The sequence below is a fragment of the Physeter macrocephalus genome, chromosome 21 (genome assembly GCF_002837175.3).
Source record: "Physeter macrocephalus isolate SW-GA chromosome 21, ASM283717v5, whole genome shotgun sequence".
In the NCBI taxonomy this organism is placed as follows: domain Eukaryota; kingdom Metazoa; phylum Chordata; class Mammalia; order Artiodactyla; family Physeteridae; genus Physeter; species Physeter macrocephalus.
In genome coordinates, this window is record NC_041234.1 from 76363914 (window position 1) to 76387577 (window position 23664).

The following is a 23664-nucleotide window of genomic DNA, read 5'->3' on the forward strand; positions in this document are numbered from 1 at the left end:
CCATACAGTACCACAAAGAACAAGCCAATCTAGAATGATTGGGTCTCAGCAAGCTTGCAGTCCAATAAGTGAAAAAGAATGAAACCATATGATAAAACTTAGGACATTTATCTTAATGAAAACATTTGACCCAAAATAGCCCAGATCAGAGGAAATGATGAGGGGAACAGAAGCTAAAGATTTGAATTTCATCAGGCATTTTTTCAAGCCCCAACAAGAGCAAGAAATCATCAAGGTTAGAGGGAAGGAAACTTCAAGAAGACTCAAGCTGTGATTCAACTGAAGTGTTGTGGTCAATGGAATTGCCAGTGACACAGATTACACAGCAGACCAACTCAAAGAGTAAAATGTAAGAAACAAAGTGAAAGGCCAATATCTATACAGATATACTGTAGACACACCCAGGTACTATCAAACATGCCCCCTGAGCTAGTTAGGCAAGACATTTCTTTCCTCCCATCTTATAGTAATGCTTCTGACTCCCTGATCTTTCTGGCTTCACTGCCATTTTCTGCTGCAATTTCCCTAAGCAACATCTCTTCTAAACTGGAAGAGGCAGCCCTTTCATAACAGGAATGAAAACTTCCTGCCAGCCCAGTAGCCTTTGAGATTTCAAATGGAAAAACAGAACAATGCCCTGGAGTCACATAACAAATCCAGGAAACACAAACTCTCTTCTGATCCTTGCCCTGTCTTAGAGTAAATCATTTCACCTCCGGCATCTGTAGAATGGGGTGGATGAGAACTGCCCTGGGAATCAAACATTGGTGGCTGGCATCTGTTGTTTGGTAGTGTTCAGAACGATGAACTAATCGACATTTGTTCACTACGGGTCTTCTCTAGTCATAGGAGTGCTATGAGCTGTGTGGGAGGAGGGGAAAAGTAATAAAGAAGGCAACTCTACTAAATGAAAAGAAGCCATAAAAATCTCCCATAAAGGAACACTGAACCACTACAACCAAAACAATTCTTACTCGATGTCATTGAAAATATCTCTGTTTTTCATAAAAATATAATGGTGAAAGAGAAGCTGTCCCTAGAAGAAAAGAGGATGGAATTAGGCTGAGCTTAAAAGGGGGAGGGTTGGAGAAAGAACTAAATAAGAAACATCAAGGGAAAAAGGTGAGGGAGGGAAGAGGAGGAGGGGGAGGGAAAGGCTATAGTAAAGTGAGCAGTTTACAACTGATGCCATAGAAGAAAGGACACCAGATTTGGCTTAGAGTATTAGATTTTAAGAAGAACAGATTGACTGTGAGAGGTGTGACATGGTAGCCGAGGAGGAGGAGTCTTAAACATTGTTTAAGGAAAATGAAGACAGTTATCAACTAGGTATAGCCAACTTGCTTAGGAAAAGAGGAATGAACAGACATTCTAAGTTCATTGTGTCCTTAGACTTATTTGGCCTTTAATACTAGGGTGAAAAGCCCCTCCCTTGGTAGAACTAAACTGATCCTTACTTTTTAACTGTAATTTTTCCTGAAATAGACAAGTGACCTGCTACTTCAGTTTGATTTTCACCCCATGCTTCATGACATTGCCATTGAGCAGTTTCCAAGAAAGGAACGCCAAAGGGAGAAAATTAAGATGAAAGAGCAATTACCCCTCAAAGCAAGCACACCATACGTCTGTTAACTTGAGTATGGCACTCATTACAGATCCACTGGCAAATGGCTGTGTGCTCAGGAATCTAAAAAGATTATGCCCAGAACCCAAAATGCAGAATAAAAAGAGCTTGGAAGTTGAAAGGTCCTAACAATTACCAACCCCCTCATTTTACATTAAAAAAAAATAGGTAAAATGCAAATTAATGTGATATAAACTGTGTATATAGTTGTTGAAGAGGTACCAAATAAAGGAGAGATCAGTCAAGAATGGATTCTTATAGGACTTAAATTTTGCCCAAGAGGATTTTAAAGTAAGAAAGAGACATGCATAAGTGAAGAGGGGAAATAAGCCAAGAAGGAGAATGATTTCATTAGCTTCATCTTACCACCATGATTCTTTGTGTGTCTACTATAAAGAAGGTACTTATCTAAGTTTTTTACGTGCATTATCTCATTTAATCCTTACAATCACCCTATTAGGTACTACCAATAGCCTCTGTTCTACAGATGAGAAACCCAAAGACTGGACAGGACAAGTAACTTGCATACAGTTGCACAGCTATGAATTTGTGGAATATAATGAGAACCAAAATCCCCTGACTCTCAGGTCAGTGTTTATCTGCTAAACTAGATTGTGCTGATAGTAAAGTGCTCAGGTCAAAAGGTCAAGCAGGAGAAGGGCAGAGAAAAAAAATAGCTGACTCACAATTATATTGTACCAAGAAAAAGTATTATACACATATAAATAGCACTTTGGTTATTGATCCTAGAAATATTATTGCAACATTGCTCATCAGCCTCTCTATAAATATATGAATTAAGATTTTGAGAGGTTAGTGACTTACCCAGGGCGCTGTGATGAATAAATAATAGAGTGAAAACTATAATTCTCTTTCCCCTGGGCAACATGGTATTAAATCATTTTAGGGCTATAATGATCTTTCTAGCATTTTGCAATATCATGTGGATTTGGATTTTTAGAAAGGCAAAAATTATGCCCTTCCAGTTACACTGATCATAGAATGTTAAGTTCAAGCTAGGGAAGTTTGGTTTTGTTTTTCAGAATCTGCCTTTTTTAAACACAGTGCATGTTCCTGTGTTATAAGTCTTTTTTGCATATCCCTAATTCCACACTAGTCTCTGTACGTGTTCTCACTCTCTCCCTCTCTCATTCTTTCTTTCTCTCTCTGTCCATCTCCATTTATTGGCAAACACAAACATAAGGTCCCTTACAAGCCAAAGCATTTTATGCCACAAAACCACAGCCTGCCAGCTAAACTCAACACACTATAACCAGTGAAGATGAGCTACCTGACTTACCTTAATATAAGACAAACAGCTCTAAGCAAGGCATGAGTAAAAAGAAAAAGAAAAAGAAAATTCATTTATCAACTGTGTGTTTGAATGGCTCTCTCCTGGCATTTATATAGAGAGGATTTTATAAGGGGCTTTGGCTGAGTTTTTTTTCTATCATTAACAAATTCATTTTTTTCATTACAAAAAAGAGGCAGAAATCCAAAGGCACATAAATTCCCATCATTGCTCAGATGACATTGTCCCCATGAACCTGCTGTGAGCTCATTCATATGACAAGGAGATATGACCGTTCAGGTAGGAGCTGGGCATTTTTCAGTCCATTGGCAGAAAAAAAAGAATAGAAATGATCCTTTGCAGGGTGACTTCTAGAGGAGAACTAGAAATGAAAAATGTATCTCCTCATTTATTTTTTAATGAAAGTCTGGGCATGAGGTAGAAACAAACAAACAAACAAACAAAAAGAATCAAAATGATGTCCAATTAGCCACTTAAGAGCAGTGAGGCAAGAGAAGGAGAGCAGGGAAGGATAGAGCCCCTGGGGGTTGGAACATGCACATTTTTGCAGAGGGAAGGCAAAGCAGAGTCAATGCCAACAGAAAAGAACTAGAACTTTGCTTGCCTCACCACAGGTGTTCAAGAATATGTGCATTTTGTAATGTAGATTAACATGGACCTCTCTTTCAAATTCCACAATGAAACCAAGCAGGACACTGTGGGGCTCCTGGGCACAGAAGCCTTTCCATGTCCCCCATTTCTTGTTTGTAGGGAATAGACTCCAGCCTCCATGACCTTCCCTGAGTTTCAAAGGGCAGATTCAAACAGTTGCTAATCAGGGAAGGGAGGGGATGCAGAGACAAAGGAGGAGCAGCCAAGAAACAATAGTGCAGCCTTACGGCAGGGTCCTGGTTCCGCCTCAAGGATACACATAACAATATCTTTGAGCTCTGTAAAGAACTAAAACCCCCAACAAATAGAAGATTTTAGCATTCTTCATTCCAGAGAAGATCACAGTTTGAATAATCTAGAGAAACTCATCAGGAGACCACCTGAAACCAGAAGGGAGTGCAGGCCCTGCACGCACCCTGATCCTCATCAGCAACCCCACTGTTGAACCATTGCTATAAAACTCCTCACCAAATCTTCCCGGGTTGGGACGCACAGTTTTTGAGGCAGGAGCCTGCTGTGTCCCCCTTTGCCTGGCAAAGCAACAAAGCTATTCTTTTCTACTTCACCCAAAACTCTGTCTCGAAGATTCTATTTGGCACCTGTGCACAGAGGCCAAGTTTTCAGCATCAATAAGAACCTTTAGTGGACATCCTTTAATTTCTCAAACCAAAGTCTGGGCTAATTCAGAAACATGATGTGATAGTGAAGGCAGCTTTTCAGCATTCAGATATTTCACAGCGAGTAAATCAAATAATTATCCAGCATTCATTTGGACATTGATAGATCTGGGTGAACTCATGAGGTTGTCATCTTTGGCACTCCTTTTCTGTGCTTCCCCCACCTGCTGAGACTCAGTCTTCAATATTCTAGAAACCACCCCCACACACACACCAAATTCCAAACTTAGAAACAATCTAATAGCAGTCATTTACAACTTAGTGTGAATTTGAATAAATGCATTCCCTCTTCCCATGGGCTGCTTGAAATTTGAGCTATAATTGTAAAATGAAATGCCTGACCCTTTGTTAAAGGTATCATAGATAGCAGCAAGCAGATGAGAGGCTCTGGACAGTGGTGTCCCTGAAATCATGGAAAGTAGATATTTCACTGATTGAATCTCTGTAGTAATAATAGCAAGTTTTATTTTTGAGCACTTACTATGTTCCAGGAAGTGACACTAAGTGCTTTACCTGGATCATCTCACAACCTCCCTGATAATTTCTATGTTTACTCCTATTTCATAGATGAGAATATTGAGGGTTCCCAAAAATAAGTAATTTGAGTAAGGTTAATAGCTATTAAGAAGCAAAGATAAGCATGGAACTTAGATCTGTCTTATTCTAAAATCTGTAGTCACTATGATGCTATGCTTGCCTTCAGATTTACAGGCAGGCTAGTGGTGTCGATCTTGAGGAAAATGGATCAGGGTAGAAGCTGGACTTGCTTATATTAGTTGGAGCTTGAATTGATGGGACACTGTCTGTCTGGAAAACTCTAATGACAATTAGAATTCTCCGGTTTACCTATGAGGATTAGCTAGATAGTCTGTCTGGATTATGCCTCTCCTGTCCCTGCCGACCTTACTTTCAACCACAGATATTTGTATCTTATTTCATTTCTCTCAACTCTTCATTCTAACCTTGTCTACCTTTCTTAATCAGCTAGGATTTTGATTTTGAGTCTCATTTTAAATGGCTGTCACTCCTCTGTTAACTTTTTTAAATTCTACACTTGTCTCCCTCTCAGGGTTGCTGTAATAGATAAATGATATAACATGAACTCCCTTTCACGATGATTTGGGGGACTTTTCAGGACTTCAAACATTCTATGTTAAGTGGAATATTAAGATACCAAAGGGGGCTCTAAGTAATGCTGCAGGTAGACTATTAGGTTCTGTGTCTGCATTTCTGGTATAGGTATTTTAATCTCTAAAGGATCCTACATAATTAACATTAGGCTTCTGGAAAAAGTACCACTTTTCTAAATTAAGTAAAACAATGTCTAACTTTGCCAAGCTCACTTATTTAATAGACAGCCAATTCCTCGTCTAAAGGTTCTGTCCCCTAGGATCATGTAAGTTGTTCATTTTAGATAATTTTTCTTTACAACAATGAGAGAGAAATGAGGCAGTTAAAGGTGCTGTAGATGGATAAAAGCACAGGATGAAGACATGAGTCCAACAGGTTTTGAACACTTATCTCACAATGCTCTTTCCTCAGTGACACTTATTTCTGGGTGTAGAAACTATCAACGAGGGAGTGGGATGGGGGACAATAGCAGAAAGGAATGCTGCTCCTTCATCTTCATCATGCAAATGTAATCGTTTGAATGTTGGGTAGGCCCAGTTGATAACCTATCATTTTGACTTAAACAGCTCTTTAAATATAGAAGACTTCCCCCGCCAAAAGTACAATGCTCATTCCTTGGCTCATCATCCTGCAGAAAAGAAGCAAAACACACCTCTAACACCCTTAGTCAATCAAGAGGAATTTAGCTTAACACAGAAGGCAGACAGGGAGTCTGGCAGACAGGGTTACAGCCTGGGAATGGGTACCTTCAGACCATCAACCTATAATGTTGGTAGAAACAACTGCCACCCACTTCAATACCACCCGAATCTGGAGAGCATTATAAATTATACCAACTACAGAAGCAACTTTTTCTGGCATTTTAATTGCTGGAACATTAGAGATTAATTAAGCAAACCTTACTTAAACGGCAAGTCAGTCATTTTCCTCCATGAGGGGCACCATACTAATGGAAGCCTTAAAGTAGACTGTGTTTCTTTGAAAACTGGATTTTAAACCAAAGATCCAAAGCAGATAGTTTTATGAGTCTCTAATTAGCATCACAAAGGAAACACCAAAAGGTTAATAAGAGATGGTTAGTTTGGAATGGTGGTTTCCTGGTGCCAGCTCCAGCAGCTCAGTCTGTTTGCGAACTCATTAGCTGCCTAGATTGATTATCAGCTGAATTCAGGAAGTGCTCACTTGCTGTGTTAGCAGAAGGCTAGTGTGATTCGATACACCTACCCTACAGCTAACTAGAGCCCAACAGTAAGGTAACATTTTCTGCAGTCAAATAAGGCAGGTTTTCTTTGCCTTCAACTTCAGTTGACATCAATTATAAATCTGAAAGTGTTTGGTGAAGCTCTGAAAGGCATAATGAAACCTTCTAAGTTGACAGTTGGCACAAACAAAGGTCTGGCTCCAGGTCTTTAAGATCCAATTTGTGCATAGACACCATATTTCTGAATTCTCATTTTGCCGCTAAGCAAAATCATCCAGTGTAAGAAAACACAAACTTAATAGAGTACTCACAGATAATCACTCAACTTCTAAAATGTACAGTCTGATGGGCAGTGAGTCAAGCAAAATAATCTGCACTTTGGGTTTCACTCCGGACTTTGCCATTGATTTGTGTTCTGACGTGAATAAAGTTTTCAAATTCTTGGTGCATCAGTTTTTCTTCCAGAAAAAAAAAATGGAACAGATATTTATATGAAGCATGTCTCTGAAATAAAATGGGTCCTTGAATTAAAAGGACCAAATTTTCTAGCTAGTGATGATAATAATAATAGTTCCCCAAATTTAAAATAGTTCACATTTGCATATGAATCATGGTTCTGCTTCTGCATCTGACTTACTTTAGTTTATCAACAGTGGGCAACCTGACTCTTACAAGCTGGAGGCATTTTTTTTCCAATAAGCTGATTTTTAAATTAAATTAAAATCAAAACCATTCTTTTGGTTCACCTCCCAGATTAGAGCAACTGACAGCCTCATTAATGATTAAAAACAGCAGGTGGTGATGTCTTAGAACAGTTTGACCAGTCTGAGTATCTTGGAACCTCTACCATTCCTCTTTTCCCCCTTTTACACGTATTAAAAAGGAAAGGTTCTATTGTTCACACAGGTTGGAAATTCCACAGGGTGAAAGAGGAGGGAAGAAAGCAAGTGGTCACACATCTATTACTATGCAACCTAAGGACAGAAAGGAGAGACTATATGAGATTAGAAGCGGCGAAAGCAGCCACACATTGGAAAAATGTATCTCTGACACTGGATTTGAATTTGCAAACTCATGGCTGGGAAGCTGCCTTGCTGTAATCAACTAAGGTTACCAAGTTTCTCCAGGTGATTATAGTAGTGTTTGTTTACAGATATCTATTAAAAGGGAAGCAGTATAATAGGTTATGCTTTTATTTTAAAGTAGATTACAGTTGCACTGCTGCATGACTTAGAGTCTAGTTACTAAACCACAAATTAGAAAGAATCTAAGGCTTAGCTAACTGAGGTAGGGGGAGATGAATGTGTTTTTAAGGTTTTAACTTCTTCCAAAATGAATATCTCCCCGTTCAACTCAGACAGGAACATAAAGAGTCTCATTTGCCATGAAAATGGATATTATTAAGATTTAAAAGAACTAACAATAAGATGGTGTTGTCTATTATTTCAAATTTAACAGTTTACAAGTTTGTTGTCTACACCGTTGTGAAGAATAATGGAGTAGAATTATTATTTCTGATAACAAGGAACCCACAAAAGACAAAGTGTCTTTCATGAGGCCACCTCAATGAGACCAAACTTTGAATGAATTCACCCAGAGTTCATTTTATGACAAACTCTTTTGGCCCCTTCTGAATTCAGTGCCTTTCAAATCACCTCTGCTACCTACCATCTCACCTATTCCTCTAACTACAAGAGTAGATTTTTGGGGTGCACGTTTTGGGGTGAAGTCCAGTGTTCACCATAAAACCTAAAATCCCACAACACCCTTCTGACTTTGTCACTTGCACACAAATGTCTAGTCCCAAAGGATTTGCTCCAAAACAACTCTAGAGACTGGTATCTCACTGATAATCTCTTTATGAGAAGCCGTGGGGAACTGCTTTGTATTCTCTCTTCATGGCAGAATAACTAGTTGGCAGGGAGGGGGTTCCATTCTGCCCAATTGCAAAAGCATCTGTTCTGTCTACCCACTTTAAGCTGTGCGTAAGTCTCTAAAAAGTAACTTTTCTGATGGCTCTAAAGGCCAGTTCAAACCTTTTCCAATTTGGTGCCTGGTGATTTTTCCACGGCTGAAGTTTTATTGGGGGTAAGCCTTGGGGTAGGAATAGAAATTGAAAAGACTTTCTTGTCAAGCCACATTTCAAAAGTGGATGTGTCAAATTAGCTTTTCTTGGCCCAAAATGAACAAACAGGCAATGAGCCATCTGGTGAAGACAGAGACCAAAAATACCTGGGGCTTTAAAGACCTGATCCTGGATGACAAAAAGCATCTACAGTAAGAAAGGAAAGCCATCTCACAAGTATTTTGCCTACAATGCAATAAAAGAATAATACATGATTTTGGTATTCTTGAAATTGCTTTTTAAATTATGACTCAATTCTTCATATTTATTTCATAATAAAAGGGTTAAAGGGAAGATGACAGAAAAAATACTTCATAAATATTTAAACAGAAAGTTCAGATTCATGTTTTCCCATTCTGATGGAGTTTATTTATGGTCCTTAACCATCTTATGATAGGAGAGAAATAATGTTAAATAGATTGAGAGACCCAAAGAAAATAAGGATCTTGATATTTCAATGGACTTTTTGAGTATGTGAATCAACCATATGATCTAGCCCTATACAACAACTTGATTTGCTTCTCATCTGTTGTCCTATTGGCAGTGTCCCTACTTATCATGGCCTATAGAACTTGCTTCATCATGAAGCAATTGGAAAAAAATTCAACTAGCAAATCACCCACATAGAGCATAATTTTATCTTGCATACTATGTCGGGGCCTGGCTTCCACTATTCCTCCAAATGGATCCCATTACACCAAACTGTCTTTTGAAATGCACTTTGCTTTCCAGCTCAAATAATCTTAATTAATTTCCACTGATCCTATGTAGTCTATTCCATACTGGACCATTTGTGCTGTTGGGTCATAAACTCCTAGAGAATGAAACTCCTAACTGTTCAGTGTGCTCCCTTTATATAGCCTCCATCCTCCAATGCTTTCCGAGTACTCAGAAATATAGAAATTCTTAGTGTCAACCAGTAGAGAAAGCCCTTGGCATTTATTCTCGTGATGAGTAATGAATCTCGTACTACAAGTGATTATTAATAGTAATAAATTTTAAAATAGACAATGACTATGAGACAACTAAAAGTTCCAGGTGGATCAGGAAAACATTATTATATTAAGAAAAGAAATAGTGCTTTTATTTCAAAGCAGATGAACAGAGCTGTCCGAAAAGAATTATCTGACCAAAAGGCCCAGGCCAAAATAATGCTAGTAAACAACTGCTAAGAGCATGGATGTTTCCATTAGTTAAGGACAACGTTTTATTCTAGCGGCTACCTTGCCAATAAAATGTAAATAATGCTTTGGAAGGAGTTCAATTATCTGGTGCAGCAATGTAGTTGAAATAAACAAAAGCATCCACCTGTCACTTCTCTTCCCACCTACCCAGCCATTGCTGAGACTGAGAATGGATAAAGGTCCTGGATGTCAGAATGAAAGGGAGACTGGGTATTGAGTATCACTGAGTACCTCTTAACCAGCAAGGTAACTGGGCATGTCAGAGATTAAACCAACCATCTTACAATGACAGTAACTAAATGTAAGCAGGAAGTTCAATCTCAGAGTAGATGGATTTAAAAAGAAAATGTTTAACATTGTGACACTGTTCAAATTAGAACGTCAAAGAAGAATCTTTCGTGATACTCTTACTAAAAATAAGATCTTGAGTGTAACAGTCTTCTTTTACTGTTTCTTTTACTTGATTGGCACAATATTAATAAGGCTTTTATTAGTCCCAGGCTCTATTCTTATGATGATTTCTAAAATCAGAAAGAATTATTCATTTCATCATTGAGCTGACCTTGGTCACCCCAGTAAAACCCGGATAAGCAAAGCTAAAAAGATAACTTTCACAGTCAATAACAGAAGTAGTTGACACATTCCCAGAGCCAGACATATAGTAGGCACTCAAAAATATTGCTGAATGAATGAATAATATATATCTATGCATGGATTGTTCCTGTCTGGTTAGAATGCTGTATACCTGAGGCAAGATGAAAAATACCTGCAAGTCATATATATAGAAACACTGTATACATATACATTACTGTGTTCAAGTAATTAAACATTTTACCTGGTATATTTTCAAGAGGCTAAAGACACCTTTAAAAGATTCTATATGGCAAAACCAGGGGAGAAATAACCACATGAATTGCAAAACAGTATATCTAGCCTGAAAGATGCTAATTCGGGTCCAGGGGGAGCTAATCAACCTCTTTGTTGAAGTAAAGATAAAACTTTTTGACAGCAAATGCTATTCTGATAAAATGGAATTTTCAATTACTCTATGAACATCTGGTTCATGCTACCATTTCTGGAGCCCAGCAGCACACTGCTTTGCAATGTCACAAAATAGTCTCCATTGAGAACTCCCTATTTGGCTAAGAGATTAATTGAAATGAGTGTTTGGAAATTTAGTGAGGTGAGAGGTGAGTCGGGGGATAGGTAAGAGGATAAGGAAAGGATGTTCAGTCACTGAATCATAATTTCATTAAAAGCCTAGAGGAAATTAAATTACACATTGTTGGTAGAGTGTTGAAAGTGTAAATGTCTTAATACACCTGTGGTTGAAACGAGAATATGCATAGTATGCAGTCTACAGAACATTTTCAATGCTAATTTGCAACAGTGGTTACATTAGACACAGATCAAGTTCTTCAAATCCATGTTTTACACAACAAACATGTTAAATGATATTCAGGAGATGAAACTAGCAAATAAACAAGTTTAGGAACATGCAGAAGAACCTACACTCCCAGAAATAAAGCAATCATTATATTGCATTTTGGTGATTTTAGATGTCAAAATCAGCTAGATGTTATCACACATTTCTGTATGTTGCTTCCATTTGGTATCAACTAGCATGGGAGGGGAAACCAATTCAGTGTTGTAGTGAATTCCAAATTAGGTGCATATTAGAGCAATTAGAGTCATCTTTTCAGCTGATGAATTTATAATCAATAATTAAAATCATAAGGTAAGAGATTGAGTGTGATTTGAAACAAATTGGTTGGGCTTGGGACTAGTATGTACGGTTCTAAGACATGAACCTATAAACTCTAATTTCATATCAGGACTACACATTTGAGTATACATAATGGGATATCCAAGTCATCACAAATGGCCATGCCAAGAAGCAAGGAGACAAAAGCCTCTTAACCCAGCACTATTCAAACCAAAAATAACCCTGACAGGAAGAGATTCAAGCCCAGTGAAACCCCCAATTGTGCAACAAACCCATGAGCCTCTGGCATCTCTGACCACCCTACTTTTTGGCTATTCTTCTTAGAGATTGTCTGCAGAAATTGCATAGTGAGAAATTTTTGTCCCTGCCAGAAGGTGGTAATTTTACCAAATAACTCAAATTCAGGGAGGGAAAACAATGGTTAAAAGATTTGAGTGCGACTCCCCAGCTCAGCACCAAATCACATCAGGAACCAGATCAGGTGGTAAAATCTGCTGAGTGATAACACTTACTTGTTCTCAAGGCACTCTGAGAGCTATAGAGAGATAGCATTGCAAAAAAGTGCCATATACCAGTAGAAGTACAGGATAAAGAATGTTCCATCACCTTCTTTTCTGGGAAGCCATGACAAGAGCTACAGTATGGGGGACAAGCTGAGACATATTAATTCAAAGGCACTGCAGATGATAAATGTAATTCAGTCACCTGGCAACCAGGAAATTCATCTCAGCCAGTTCATCAACCCACTGACCTGGTTTTAGGCTTGTCGAGAGTGAAACCAGGATTGATAATAATCCAGAAAGAAGAGATTCCTGCCATTCCATAATAACTGCCCCCCCGACCCAGCTCACAGATGTGTTTGGTTGGGGCAATCAAAATGCAATCAGTCAGTGATTGTCTTTCGACCACTGTGCCTTAGGATAAAATAAAAAACATTTATTATATGAATCCAAGTTTGAGAAAATGCTAGAAAACGTTAATTTTTGAATCATTGCTATTGTTTGAGGTAGCAATATTCAACCCAAGTAAACTGGTGACACCACCTATGTGGCTAGCCTAGAGTTGATTGGGGATACAATTAAGTACCATTATGGAAAGCTCAGTAGTACTGGGATATCATAACGTAGAGCCAGAGATGTAAACAAGGCCTGAATTCCCTTTGTAACTAAACTTTAATGACTCAACCAAATTGAAAAGAACAAACCCGAGGGTTGGTTCAAGGTTTAGCCACTGCTAGAATAATGGAAAAAATGAAGATACACAGATAAGAATCGAATATTGAGAAACAAAATGTAAAAGTGTTGCCAAAACAGAAGAGCAAAAAATTGTGTGTGTGTGCGTGTGTGTTTGTGTGTGTGCGTGTGTGTGTGTGTGTGTGTGTAATCCCCATCTTAAACATAGGAGAGTCTTGGGATAATGCCACACATTTGCTTTAGAATCTCATTATTACAAATCTACAGTATCTATACACAATACATCCCTTTTGTAAGAAACACTCCCTCAGAAAAATTAGCTGCAGTCCACTGGTACTATTTTCCTAGAGACATGTGACAAAAAACTAAAACAGATGTTGTTCTAGCCAGGCACAAAGTGAGAATCAATTATGACTATTTCTTTTCCTGGGGTCATTTCATTTTAGAGAGCATCTAACTAAAACCCTTTCTGATACAAATGAAAAAGCATTTCTTTGAGACACAAGACTAGTAAATGATACATATCAGTCTGTATCCTGTGACACGTTGCTAATCCTCTGAGAATCAAATAGCCTCTGTTTCAGTTATATAAATGTTTAATTTTTTCATGTCTTAGTCTTAGTAAGGTTACCCAGAAAGTATATTATCTCTGCGGATGGCACCACTCACCGATGAGGGAAGGCAGCAGTGTACAATCAGTAGCTTATATATATTATAGACTTTGACACTTGGATCTGCTGGGGAGGGGATGGATTAAACAATTTAATAGAATCTACAGTGACTAACTTTTTCTCCATAGAAAACATTTTATTTTGTGGATCGTACATTTTTCTTTTCCTTTGGATTCATTTACAAGACCAAAACAAAAGCATTTAATGATGTTTACAGGGAAATGAAACAGCTGAAGACCAGCACATAATCACCATATTTTGTTTTCTCATCTTTAAGACTTTTAGCAGTGGGGCTTCCAGCTGAGCTTGCATCTAGCTTCTCTCAAGACATAGCCAAGCATTCTGAACCTTCACTGAGCCTAAACACCAAGCTGAATTCATAGTTCATAGTTCTTAATTGAAAAAGACAGGCTGTTTGCCTAGCATGTTTGCATCAGTAAAACATTGAAAATGACATTTGTGCCCAAGTCCATCTGAACATTCTGCCTTAGCTGAACTCTGCTAATGTTTTTATACCCTGGTTTATGCTTGGCTCCTCTTGCTAAAGCATGTGTGGCTGAGTTCCCCAAAAGACTCTTCTTCATACATGAGGATGCCATTCCTGACATGTGCTTTGAGGCATTTTTGACATGCACAGAATGTTACATTAAGTCAGCCATGTTTTCTTACCCTGGTCTCTCCTATGAACAATGGCATGCATTTGCATGGTAGCTAGAGGGATTTGGCATCACAGCCCCATAGACAAAATGGGAAGTTTTGTACTCTCTCCTCAGTAAAGAGTATGCAATCTGTGGTCAGAGAACAGAGTCTCTTTCTGGGCAAAGTTAACCAACTTGATATGGAAATAAAACTCACCCTTTTGGTGTCATAAGTGCTGTGTTCTCTGCAACTCAACTGATCAGTCCAATTCATGTACTAAAGCAAAAAGAGGCATTTATTCCTAGTGAGAAGGCATCTGCTAATTTCCTATGTGTGCAGTGCAGTTATGATTGATGAGTATGTATGCAATATGTATAGGTAGTTGGCTTTTAAATGCCTGAACGTTATATGATCATAGGGGATCCACTCAGGGAGGGTGAAGAAGAGTCTGAACAGGTGTCAGGACATCTCAAAACCCTGTAGGAAAATACACTCATTATAGTAAAGTAATGCAGTGAGCCTCCAAACATCCTGGGTTCTTTGGAATCTATGGTTGCAACTTACAGCCGATCAGCCCTTACCATGGTCAGGCATCTGAGATCCCATGGAGGTCACACTGGTGTTCAGCACATCATTGACAGCAGTGTCACAATACAGGCTTCGCTGGACATCATGCTCACTGTCGGTCTGGTCACTCTCCTCATGGCCGCTATCCTTCAGGCTGTTGCCCTCTAAGTCCTTGAAGGTGGAGCTGCTGGGTTAAAGAAATAATAATAATTTATAACTGTGATAGATCTGATTTTTTAAAATCTTTCAGAGCCAGGATGATGTCAGCTCTGTGGTGAGGCCAAGAGCAACTGGATTGTCCAACAGGGCAGAAGGAAGAGAAATTTCTGTTTAAAGATCACGGAACTTAACATTGTAGAGAGGTTCCCACTACTGGATGCTGATGCAGCTAATACTTTCATTCACTTATCTTCATAGCATCGCTACGGGTGAGGCGGAAGAAGCTACAACTCTGAAACAACCACCTGCAAAAAATATCATCATTTCAGAAGGTTTTTTTTCTCTTCTTATATAATCAAATTAAAATAAAAACAGCTAATGTTTACTGAGGGATTACTGTGCATGAGGCACTGTTCTAAGTGCTTGACATGAGTTAACTATTTTAATAATCACAACTCTATAAGAGACAGGTGCTATTAATATTCACATTTACAGGTGAAAAAAAGAGAGGCACATAGAAGTTAAATAACTTGTCCAAGGTCACACAGCTGGTTAAAATGTAGCGTATCTAAGACCAAACCCAGGCAGTCTAGCTGCAGAGCCTGGACCCTTAAACACTATGCATACTACCTCTCCAAAGATATCTACTAACCAACTGTGAAAATGAAAGTGGCAGAAATTGAGGTAATGCAATTCAAATAGAAAGGGTTATCAGGATCAGAGAACTCAGGTCAGTTTTAACTAAGAAAGGTTGAGGGACAGAGTCAAAGGAAAAGAGGAGAGGTAGGAGAAGAAGAGAAGAGAAGAAGAGAGCCTTCGTGCATGGAAAGTAAGACAAAATTGAGAACCAGAGAGTGAACTCTAAGGAAACTGTGAGTGTAGCTATGCTAAGAACATGGCAACTTGCAGCTCAAGACTTTGTGTGTAAATTTTTCTTGCACCTATTAAATCAATCCACCATTCAATGCACTAAGCATACTACCCAAAAACCCCACACCATTTCTCACGAAATAGAGAACAATACATTAGGTACATCCATAGAGGCCCCATTTGCTATTTCTAATACTTTGTATGTCCTGACAGAATCTGCAGCTATGCTCCACCATGGACCATAAATTATGCATCTGAAATACCTAGTGAATGGGGAATCCATTCCCTAGTCAGTGAGGAAGCTGCAAAGGCATACTCAAGAAAATGTGCTGTTGTCTCAACAAGCGAGAGTGGCACGCTTGTGAATTAGGACAAGTCCCAACAGACCTACTCTACCTCTGAAAAGCGAGCCCTGTGGAGATGACACTGCAAACTCGCTTGATCTGCTCAACCTTGAACATCCACAGGCCTGGCTCTCTGAAGCTTTGATAAGAACATTCAGTACATGTGATGAAGAGCTATGCCATGGACACAATGGCTACATTGTCATTCTCCACACTTGGTCAAAAGGAAATCACAGCAGATTTTTAACATATGACCAACCTAGATGTAGAATACTTGCTGCCCTGAATATGAAAAGGAAAAGATCAAAAGGGCAGTAACTGGAAAGCCATAATTGTCAGAAAATGAAGGGCAGAAGGGGGTGAAGCATTGACCTGTTTGCTAATTATTTTCAGAAAGAATAACTGAGCATCAACTGTATTAAAACTAAAATCACTCAATAGGCCAACTCACTCAGCTCCTCCAAATTATGTCATGCAGCTACTCAGCCCTGTGGACCCACCAGGATGCAGTTCTATTCAAAAATCAATCATCTTATGAGTCTTTTATGGTCATTAAGACCAAATGGAAACACATGCTTTAAAGTGTGTCACCACCTCTAGTTTTATGGCACAGATTTGGAGGCTTCCTGTAAATACTAATCGCACAGCATGAACAGATTCAAAGTTTGTTTTTTAGAAAAAAATCTGGTCCCACCCACATGCACCCCTGCACCTCAGGAGAAAGGAAACTTGCCTGGATGGTATTACTGGTTCCTACATTTTTATAACAAATAATTTTTTGACCTGCATTTCTGCTATCTGAAGCATGTGAAAATTTCTTTAATCCACAATGCAAAATCGTTACCTTAAACCACAGAATTCAACCCTGAATTGACTGCATTTCAGCAGTTGCTAAAATTTGCTTGAGATATACGATGGTGAGGGGTGTAGAATAAGGACAATGCAATTAACCATTCCTTAGAGCAAGGTTCTCAACTTCGGCACCATTGATATTTTGGGCTGCATAATTCTTTGTTGTGGGTTGGGGGGGTGTCCTGTGCATTGTAGGATATTTAGCAGCATCCCTGGCCTCTACCCACTAGATGCCAGTAGTGCCCCTCCCAGAAGTTACAACCAAAAATGTCTCCAGACATTGCCAAATCACTCCCGGGTGAGAACCACTGCTCTAGGTTCTTTAAACTCTATTCCTGTAGCATATTAGGTTTCCTGACTGTAGTGGAAAGAGCACTGAACTTGGAGTCATTAGAACAAGTGATAATCCATAATCTGCCACTTCATCTATGGGAACCTGGGCCTTATAGCTAATGACTTTGTGCCTAGACTTCCTTGTCTATAAAATGCATTTGCTGGGAATTCCCTGGCAGTCCAGTGGTTAGGATTCCACGCTTTCACTGCCAAGGACCCAGGTTCAATTCCTTGTCAGGGAACTAAGTACATCATTGTTAATCAACTATACTCCAATTAAAAAAAAAAGAAAGAAAGAAAAAGAAAAAAAGAAAAAACCTAAAAAAATAAAATAATAAAATACATTTGCTAAAACCTCTTTCAAGAGGCCATTTTGAGGACTCAGTGAGATAGTTCACATGAAGTACCAGGTATACACAAATGATCAGTAAATGGTTATTGTTTAATATGATCATTACTCCCATATATGGTAATGCTTTCATTAGTTACAATTAAATATTATGTCCATAGTCTTTTTATAGGATTGATATAGGAAATGTATATATAAAGTATGTTTCTATATCTTCTCTAAACTATAGTCAGACATTGTCCACTATGTTAATTTCTTCTAAAATTCAGGGACAGGAAAAAAATTCTCCTGTTAAATGTGTATCCTTCCTTTATTAAAAAATGAGAATGACATGCTCTGGTATACTTACCTTTCTGTCTTGGCTTCTCAAAACCTTCAAGGAAAATATAATGTTTAATTGCGGTGAGTTACATGCCAGGGATCTCTATTTAGCTTCTTGTAATTGGTTTTGGATCTGTCTTTTAAATTTTTGATCATCAGGGCTTCCCTGGTGGCGCAGTGGTTGGAAGCCCGCCTGCCAATGCAGGGGACACGGGTTCGTGCCCCAGTCCGGGAAGATCCCACATGCCGCGGAGCGGCTAGGCCCGTGAGCCATGGCTGCTGAGACTGTGCGTCCAGAGCCTGTGCTCCGCAACGGGAGAGGCCACAACACTGAGAGGCCCGTGTACCGCAAAAAAAAATAAATAAATTAAAAAAATAAAAATAAATTTTTGATCATCGTTTTTATATGCATCTAAATATTATAAACCAGCTCAGAGCTTTTGGGTTTTTAGGTAGAAAGAAGAGAAATAATAAAATAGTGAAGAATTGGCTACTAGGACTTAAGGGACTGGTAAGGTGAGAATAAGTCATATATTCTCTAAAGAAAAAGCAAGGAGTATTAACCCCTCCCCCAAACCTTAGAATAGTTAACTTGTTTAAAGCTCAGTTTGCCCATCTGACAAACTAAGTATCACTTACTCTCTAAGTACCACTTTCTCTCTCTCATCCTGTAAAGACATTTAGTGGCTTAATGAATGGATTTCTGTAAGGCAGTTTAAGACAGTAAGCAAGATGCTGCAAATTGTAAAACAGCCTGGTAAATGGCCACTCACCCAAAACAAATAACAATTTATGCCAGGCATAAAAAATGCTGATTCCACTTGCTTTATTACCTGTGTACTTCTTGGGAGATGAACGACTTGTAAACCAACTTTTGTGGGACAATAAATTAGGGTTCTTTTTGCAATGGTATTGTAAATACAAATGTTTCTATTACTTGCTCTGGTGGCCAACAGAGAGACAAGTTTGTCTGAGAAAACTTAGAACAAGATTCTGCACACAATAATTACTCAGAAAATTCTTGATGAATGAATGTTAATAACATTCTGACCCGTATTTACCCTTTAAAATATTAGAAATCTTTCCAAAAGACAGAAAAATCTGAAAGGAAACAGGTCTTATCTTCCTAGTAGGTCACACCACATACCCAGGAAATACCTTCTGAGAATGAGAAAAGAGTGAAAGTCAAAAGAGTAGGGAAACTATATTTAAGAAACATAAGGAAGATCCCAGAGTGGTTCCTGGACCACCTGTATCACAATCACCTTGGGAACCCGTGAAAACTGGAGATTCTCCAGGGATGGAGCTAGAGTCTCTGCATTTAACAAGCCTCCCAGGAGATTCTAATGCACATAAAAGGCCAGAAATGGCAGGTTTAAAGGAACATTTAATGCTAGTTTTCAATGGAAAAATGCTGAGGCGTTTTTTTCAACTTTTTTCCTCCATTCCTTCAATAAACATGTACCAGCATTTGTTATAGACAAGGCACCATACCAGGTGCTGCAAAACCCCAGGACAATTTGAGTGGAAAAGGAAAGCACTATGCATGGTTTAGGAGCCAATGCTCATTTTTTTCCCCACACTGCTTCAGTACCATGTTCATTTCCTGTTTTATTTTCTTTGCGCTATAGCCACATGCACTGCTTGATATTGCTCAAAAAGCACTGCAGAAGTGGGTATCAGACAGCAGCACAGAAAACTGGCATGAGGAAAGAGTGTTGCAGCAGGGGCAAAGTAGCACTGCTGGCTTTCCTTGCTCTGAGACGACAGCAAGGAAACAAACATAGCAGGAAGGAAATCCATCCAGAAAAAATCCTAACTGTCTTGGCTTGTTAATCTGGACTCTGACATAAGCCTTGGGTATACCTGCAGGTTACAGGTGACATTCTGAAAAAAAGAAAAAAAAAAACTACAGAAATATATTGCTAGATTCCTCAGTGCAGAAGATTATGGGCCAATGTGCCATATATCTTCCGTTACCCTTCCAGATCTACTCTTCACCCTTCTCAACCTTGATTTGTGCTAGGAGAACCCCCTTGCCCCCTGGCTTTCCTTTGGTTTACCCTAGGTAGACAGATGAGAGAGAGAAAAAGAAGTCTGAGTGTAAGACAGTTAACAGCTGCTGGAGAATGCCAGAAAGAAGGGTCCAAGAAGCATCCTTGGATGGGTAGAAAGTGAATAGAGGAAGAAAAAATGGATAGGAAAAAAAGTTCTCAAAGTTGGCCTGAAATTGGATTGGCATTTAAAGAAACAAGGACTTGATAATAAAATTAAAACTGATAATCAGATTCAGAATGTCCTGGCCAGGAGCTTTTTCCACGCATGTAAACGGATCCTCAAGAAACCACATACAGCGAAACGCCTTTCAAACATCACTGTGAGCTATTTGAACATGGTTTGTGTGGTTTTATCACCTAGTCACTACTCTCTTAACATTTTCCACACATTTTACATTTAAAATCGTTAGTCCCCCCAAAAAGCATAGCACACAAGATTCCCTGTGTCTTTCCAGGTATTGTGCTTTGTCTAAATTCAACTGATCCTATAAATTCCAAGGACTTTGTGGTTTTCTAAAGCCCCCAGGGTTCCAAAAACAGAACCTGGCAAAAATGCATGTGTCCCTGAGCTTTCAGATGTTTCCTCTTAATCAAGGTTGTCCCTGGTAAAAAGCCACTATCTTTGATTTCAGGCAACATCAGGAGATTTTCCACCGAGATCCTATTGAGTCCAGGTTGTGCCTTTTGTGTGTCTGTGTGTGCAAACAAAAACATATAAAGTAATTAATCAAAATCAGAAGTTCGAGTGAGTCCCAAAACTACTGCGGAAGTACATGTGTCCCAAAAGCTAAATGTTCGAACATAAGTTTTCATCTCATCAGTTTGCCTTGTGCGTTGGATATTCAGGTTTGACCTAAGATGGTGAGGGTCCCCAGGAGTCTTAGCTTTCTGCCATGCTATGAAAATCTGGCTTATGCTATGAGTTTAACCTGGTCGTAGAATTCCCAAGTACCCAGAGCTAGCCCAAGGGATCTATGAGGATAAGGTAAGTCACTGTTTTTACCAGAAGTTTAAAAAAAGAGCTATGAAATAACAGTTCTGAAGCAGAAAGAAAGCAAATTTCTGCTGTGTTTACTCTAATAAGTGCACAAAAATGAGGGCTTTTTCCCTCCTAATAAATCAGTCGGATATTTTTGAATTCCTCCCCTTTTGTTTTTATTCTGTGGGCCAAGAAAATATTCAAAATGGATTCCTCCCAACCCCTCAAAAACTTCCAAACAATGCTATGACTGTTAATACTGGGCTATCCATTTTCAGATAATTAACGATCGACACTTAAGGTCACAAGCGATTCCAGACCGATACAGATAAACCTAGCATGTTTTCAGGGGTTACTGCAGCATCGTGAATTAAATTAGATCTGAATTAAAGTTGTTTGTACAACAAACTAGTTTATTCCTCGAATCCTACACTTCTGGTGATGTAAATTTATGGAATTAGAGCCAGCAAATAATAGAATTTTCAGATCTTCTCTACTGCAGCTCTAATATACCCTGCTTGCTTCTCTATTTCATTTGGATTATTTTAACAATCACACACAGAGTTCAATTTTAGCTGCAGAATAACCACTGGACCATTCAAGAGGATATTTGCATCAAACAGTAATAAAGGCATCATCTGAATGGTCAGTACCAAATTTTCTGCACAAGTTCTCTCCATAGAGGACTCCCTGAACCCCTTGTCTTGCCTGCCTTGGGCACCTCGGTGCCCACCGCACCAGATAGAAATCTTCTTTGGCAGTATTCAGCTCTGTATTCACATACATTGTGGCTCCATGATAACTGAGTTATGACCAACCATTCACACGAATCTCAACTTTGAACGCTTCATCTGAATTACTTCTATTTCAAGATTTATTGAATTAGGCAAATATCTTTTCTTTCCCTCTCTCATCTATAAAGTTTTTTAAAGATAAGGAATTAGTTTATCTGTCATTAAAATAGCCTTAAAATGATTTCAAAGTTGTCAAAATAATAGCCATGCTGAAATTCACTAGAAGTTCCACAGGAGAAAATTTTAATATTAGATTTCTTAATCGTCGCATAAAACTGTATTTTAATATGACCCCAATTTTATTTTGTTAATTATTTCTGTATACAGTTATGTAAAGAAACATGATAAAATGCCAACAGTGACTCTGGGTGGCAGAATTACCAGTGATTTTTACTTAGTTTTTTTTTAATGCTTTTCTGAATTTTCCTAATTTTCTACAATAAACAGATAGGCATTTTCATTTCAAAATCTGAAAACAGCACCATTAAAAATATTTAATCTTTTGGCTTTTTATATTAAATCAAGCTTAGTTGTAGAAATAGGCAAACAAACCAACATACCTTTTGATTAAATGGGCTCGGCTGTTCACGTAGTTGGAGTCAAAAGAATAGTTTTCAGTCTGCAGTGGGGGAAAAAAAGATTTAAAAGGTTACAGAGATGATTCATGAAAAGAGCTAAACTCTCCTACTTAGGAGGAATTTTTCTACTGGGCAAGAGGCAATGAATGAATCAAAAACCAAGGCCATAGTGGTGCAACAGCCTGACGAATGCCTGCCACCTCCTTGGGGCCCTGGGGGCTCTGTGGAGGCAGCTCTCCCAGGCAGATGAAGATGACCTTGACACAAACATCCCCTAGAATATGCCTGGCTACCGACCATGCAACCACTTAGGGAAGATACAGCATGACCCAAAATCTTTACAGAAACTAATTGCTTCCCATTCCCCAGTGGACACAATTCTGTGCCCATCAAATTGACTGGAAGTTCAAAGGTATTTTTATTAGTAGTAGATAATTAACATGTTAAAATATGTATTCCATAGATATGGAAATGCAAGCAAGGTAATCACTGTGGATTTAAACTGCACTTCCCTTTGTTTTAAGACATTTTGCTCAGCACTGGTTATACAGGAAGGCCTTCGTTTTATCACAGACATAAAGGCAAACAAGTATTATGCCTAAAACGGGATGAAGGGCAGTCCACAGGGGGTTCCAAAGCCTTTCATGTGAAACATGAAGTTTGCAAGCAAACCTATCATAGCAAGTTCCTATCATTAAAACACCACTGTCTAATCTGGTTACAGCAGACTGCCTGAGCAATGGTTTTACAAAAGCAAATGCAGAATACCTGCCAGATGAAAGAGATGGGCTAACAGCTGATGAGCATCCAGAAGTTGGGGGGTGGATTGAAGGGGGGACAGCCTTAGAAGGGGGAACACAGGGAAAAGTCAATACTGAAGTAACTGAAAGTCCAGTAAAGTGGATCTTACCTCCAACACTAAAGTACTACTCTCCTTGAACCATTGTATAAACTGAAAAATGCCCAAACACATCTCCTCCGCTCTCCTGCCAATCTACCAGAAATTCTCACCATTCTCACCATTCCTTAGGGCCTTCTGAAATCACTTCAACTGAAAGTGCCTGGGAAAGGAAACACAATAGCTGTCGAGCTAACAAAATAGTACATTCCTTTCTGATGACTATGTGTCGCACTTTAGCTGCGCTAGGCTCTTAGATGCAGCTTTATGTTTCAAGGAGCTCAGAATTTGGTAGAGGGGAAAACAGGACAAGTGATAGCAGATCTAACTACCACATGAGCACCAAACAGCCAATTGTCAGGATAGGGACCCTAAGTATCTAGAGTAAGTGGGGATGGGGGTGGCGAGTAGGTGAGAGAAAGAAGGAAG

The 23664-nt window shown here is 38.9% G+C and overlaps 1 protein-coding gene across 3 annotated transcripts in view; it reads right to left on the reverse strand.

Moving 5' to 3' along the window:
• Positions 1-23664, reverse strand: part of PCDH19 (protocadherin 19) — a 104069-nt gene that overhangs the window by 26870 nt on the left and 53535 nt on the right. For 2 of the 3 annotated variants that reach the window (XM_007109678.3, XM_007109677.3), the window contains 2 exons: positions 22320-22378; positions 14716-14888 (listed from right to left, as the gene is read on the reverse strand). In XM_007109678.3, coding sequence (XP_007109740.1) covers positions 14716-14888; positions 22320-22378 — 232 coding nt within the window. The remainder of the gene's footprint in view (positions 1-14715; positions 14889-22319; positions 22379-23664) is intronic. The other variant, XM_007109679.3, reaches the window with a different exon arrangement.